The 4,358-nt window shown below is 36.5% G+C and overlaps 1 protein-coding gene across 1 annotated transcript in view; it reads left to right on the top strand.

Moving 5' to 3' along the window:
* Window positions 1–1,402: 1,402 nt before the first annotated feature.
* The window catches only part of LOC306855524 (uridylate-specific endoribonuclease B-like), a gene marked incomplete at both ends in the record, with an annotated part of 5,421 nt that continues 2,465 nt past the window's right edge, over window positions 1,403–4,358 (top strand). The window contains 4 exons of the mRNA XM_079394281.1: window positions 1,403–1,504; window positions 2,086–2,191; window positions 3,302–3,423; window positions 3,601–3,713. Of these exons, the coding sequence (XP_079250407.1) occupies window positions 1,403–1,504; window positions 2,086–2,191; window positions 3,302–3,423; window positions 3,601–3,713 (443 nt within the window). The remainder of the gene's footprint in view (window positions 1,505–2,085; window positions 2,192–3,301; window positions 3,424–3,600; window positions 3,714–4,358) is intronic.

The following is a 4,358-nucleotide window of genomic DNA, read 5'->3' as shown; positions in this document are numbered from 1 at the left end:
TAAATGACGGGAAGAAACAAACACACTTGAAAAACTCTGTTGCTGCCCCGGAAAAACAAACAGCATCTACTGTTCACATATCGCTGGAGTAAAGGTTATCTTTCCCTGAAACCAAAAACACACTTCTGTGGAGGCATTCTTCTCGATTAAGTCCTGTGCAGCGCTGCCTATGATGTTGATGGGCTGCTCTTGCTCTCGCTCTGGTCGATATGTTTTCTCTTCCGTAACCCTAACCCTAACCCTAATCAAAAAGTTAAATATTAACCCTGTGCGACTGATAGACAATCGCTTGAATATGAAATGAAATATGAATGTCTGTCCAGTCTGAGTGTTTTGGGGGTTGGGTCAGGCTTTAGAAGAAGGTACACAGCATCAGATAATGAGACAATACCTCACGAAAACAAACACAAAGCACTCGTGTGCACTGTAGAAGCACATTCAACATGCTCTAATCCCTTTGGCTAGAGTTGCTGACACTGGCTAACCCTTTAGAATAGGCCCTCTCTCATGATGTGGGAAGGCCAGGCATCTTACCAACCAGTCCATGTGCAGCGACACCATTGCTCTAAGCTGTTGTGACCTACCTGCCCTCACTGCTGTTAAGAAAACAATCCAAAATATACCGATAACCCATATCGCTGAGAGGAACAGGTCCGTGGATACAGGTATTTTTTATATATTAAATAGTTGTCAAGTTTCAGTTCAGAACGTGATGTTTAGAAATGTATTAGTCTAAAAAACTGCAGTATGCATTCTGAAAAAAATAATGGGTTTCACTTTATTTGGATGGTCCCTTTAACACATTCTGTTGACTACAAGTAATGTTGCACCTACATATCTACTTCCTCTCATTAGAGTGTTAGTACAGTATTAGTAGACTGTTAGGTTTAGGGAATAGAATAAATTGGCATGTATTTGAAAATTCACTTAGGTCCCACTTTATATTAGGTGGCCTTAACTACTATGCTCTTACATCAAAATATAAGTACACTGTATCAAATTAATTTAAATGTAAGTACATAGTAGTTAAGGCCACCTAATATAAAGTGGGACTGTTACTTATAGTCAGTAGATTATCTGTTGGGACACCATCACAATAAAGAGCAGACAGTAAAATAATACTCTAATGAGAGTTAGTTGACATGTAGGTGCAAAGTTACTTGTAGTTAACAGAATGCTCAAAAAGAGACAATAAAAATAGTGTTACCAAATAATGCAACAAAAATGTTTTTGATTTATTTTCTTTGATTTTATATATTTATTTAATCTCTTGTCCAAATTATATTTATATAGCTTTCTTTAATGGAATAGTGTCACTGTATTTTGAGCAAAGCAGTTGATTTCAAATGTAAAAGTATATTTTAACACCTATAGTCAATCCTTAGGAATTAAAAAAGAAAAGATGATTGAAGGTGATGGAGAACTTTCAGCTGTGATTCAGGAGCTCTGGGACAATGACGTCAATCGGCTCAGACCTGGGATAGATTATCGCATATCTCTGCAGGTAATGCTCACATTTTCTGTGTAAATTATTTTACAGCTTCACTAGAAATAGATCAATGATGAATAGTTAACTCTGAATAATAGTTAACACTTGCTTTCTGTTACATCCTTTACATTTGACTCTAATAAAGTGGCATTGATTTGCTATGTTATGTTTATTGACCTAAGGTCATAAGGTCAGAGAGAGCGCAAACAAACTGAGATGAGCATTGTTCTTCAGTGCTGTGTTCAGAAAACCATTCACAATGACTCTTTTGGGCATGACTGCTGAATGTAAACTTGAATGCTTACTAAACCGTTAATGACAGAGTAATTATATGATTTAATCTCAACTAACTGACTGCAGTAAGATGAAAGTTTATTGATTTTAATGTTTAATCAGAACATTTTCTGATTAAAGTCCATATTCTGGTTAAACCTCTATTCTGGTATTTACATATTTACCATCAATTGAGACGGTTCTGTTTATACATATTATTATTATTATTATTCAGGTTGGTGATAAACTCCCTGTCTAAAGTTATGGCAGGCATGCATGAAAATACCTTTTGGAAGTTCCTGAAGATTTGCTTTGTGTCACAGGGTAAAGCGGGTGATCTGGCAGGTTTTGCTGATGATATTGACAGAGCAGGGCTACCTTTGTTCACATTTGTTGACGAAAGCATTTTCAAAAAGGAGACTTTCTTGGGTAAGAAATAAGCTGATATGTAACATTTTGTGTATTTAAAGGTAGACTGTGGAAGACTTTTCCTTTCTCTTTCCTGAAAAAAATACGAGTCCAAAGACAATCTGGGTTTTAAAGCGTGTTCTTGCCCCGTCCACACATAACTGACCCAGCGACCTCATCCCATTCATTTTAACGAGAGATTGAGAGTTTTGGCGAGAAGTTTAACTTCGTGAAAATGAGGAGGACTCTCTGGTGGTAGATGGTAGTGATGGCAGTCACTTTCAAACTTTCAGAGTTTTACAGAACTATCAACTGATCAATTGATTTGCTAAATTGTTCGCTGTTTTGATGCGCTGAAGCAGGTCTTCTTTTGTGTGTTTTATGGACGACTTGGCTAATCAGTCCAATAAAAGACAATTAATGGGGTCATGACATGGATTGTTTTATTATTTTAATATGTTCCTTAAGGTTTACTTGTAATGTTAATAAAGTTTTTTGCACAACTAAGTAAATAAATATGTGGGAGATGGTCATTTTCAGCCCTCATTCTGAGCCTCTCTCTCTCTCTGAAACGATCTGTTTTTAAGGGGCGTGTCCTTTAAGGCTCGTCAGTAATCAGCGCTGTTATGATTGGCTGAAGTCACTGCATAGGAAACAGTATCAACGCCCCTCACTAATCACTATTGCATGTTTCCAGTGTTTTAACAACATGATCAAAATAAAACGCTCATTTCCTTCCAAATCATTTCCTTACGGTTTCAGATAGTTGTATCTCAGCCAAATATTGTCCTGTAATAACAAATCATACATCAATGGAAAGGTCGAGAAATTGGCCCTTATTACTGGTTTTGTGGTCCAGGGTCACATGTAGCAATCACAGAAGTCCACAGTCTACCTTTAAGGATCAGTAACAAAAGAAATGTTAGAACACTTGCTGCTTGATGGTTTATTATTCTCTAACAAGTAAAGAAAATATGGCAAACATAAAGAGCAACTATAGATTTTGAAAACTTAGACCATTTCAAATCCTGCAGGGTTCAGTGCATCTAATATGTCATGACAGGACTGGAAAGAATATGAATCTAAACAGGTTTAGAGACGAAGCTTAAATATTTGCATGTGTCATTTCAGCTTTTATCTCACTTCTGGACAACTATGAAAGTGATACTGGTGAACCGGAGATTGTCACACCAGAGGAAGAACTGGAAAATCACAAGTTCCTAGATTCAATCCTAAAGACCCCCACTATGAAGGTAAGAAAATGATGAATTACTGATCAGCAGCGATTCAGCTGTATTCTGTTTTTTCACAAGGCTCTGTTTTACTTCTTGTCAAGTACTAAATCTAAAAAGAGATATGATCCCTTAACATTTGTGTAAGATACTGTGCTGGATAGTAAGTTGCAACTATTGTATATTTCCTAATATTAGATGGCCCACAGATATCTGGTGAGGAAGCATCTCTCTCCAGAGGACACCACAGACTTCAAGAAGCAGCTCTATCACATTTGGTTTGAGCTGTACGCCAGGAGAGGATCCAGTAAGTAAGTACCGAGGATTCACAACAACTTACAGGAGATCATTTGGGGCACGATTCACAAAAAGAGATCGTCCATCCTAAAATCAATATTCTGTCATAACTGACTGACTCCATGTCATTCCAGACAGCTTTGTCTGTGGAAAGTAAAAAAGATGGAAGACAGAATTTTTTTGGTGAACCATCTCTTTAAGATAAATTCTAAAAAGAATGATGCAATTATTTAAACATTCTTAAGAAGTTCTCAAATATTTGGTAAAGAATTGTTTTTGTGTGTGTTCTCTTGTTCAAAACTAAATTCATAACTCCTGGCGTGACGGTGGTTCAGCATTCAGAGCCTCTCTCAATGCCACAGCCCCCAAAACATCTTTTCAATCATGAATTTTCAAGAAGCATAAACCAAAATAAGGTTATTTTTAGTCAAGGTTGGCTATAATGAAAAGACTCTCTTATGAAAGTAGCATGAGTATGAAAAGATGTGTCATTTGTCTCATTGCTGGCACAGACAGCAAAACAACATTAAATATGCTAACATCATTAAATATGTATATATCAATTAAGTTAAAATTGCATAAACCAACTTTCTCTCACTGAGAAAGAATGTTTTCAGTATATGTGAGCTTGCATGCTCTTCATTTGCTTAGTTGCACTA

The sequence above is a fragment of the Barbus barbus genome, assembly GCF_936440315.1.
Source record: "Barbus barbus genome assembly, chromosome: 36".
NCBI classification, from domain to species: domain Eukaryota; kingdom Metazoa; phylum Chordata; class Actinopteri; order Cypriniformes; family Cyprinidae; genus Barbus; species Barbus barbus.
This window is presented reverse-complemented; position numbering and strand designations above follow the sequence as displayed.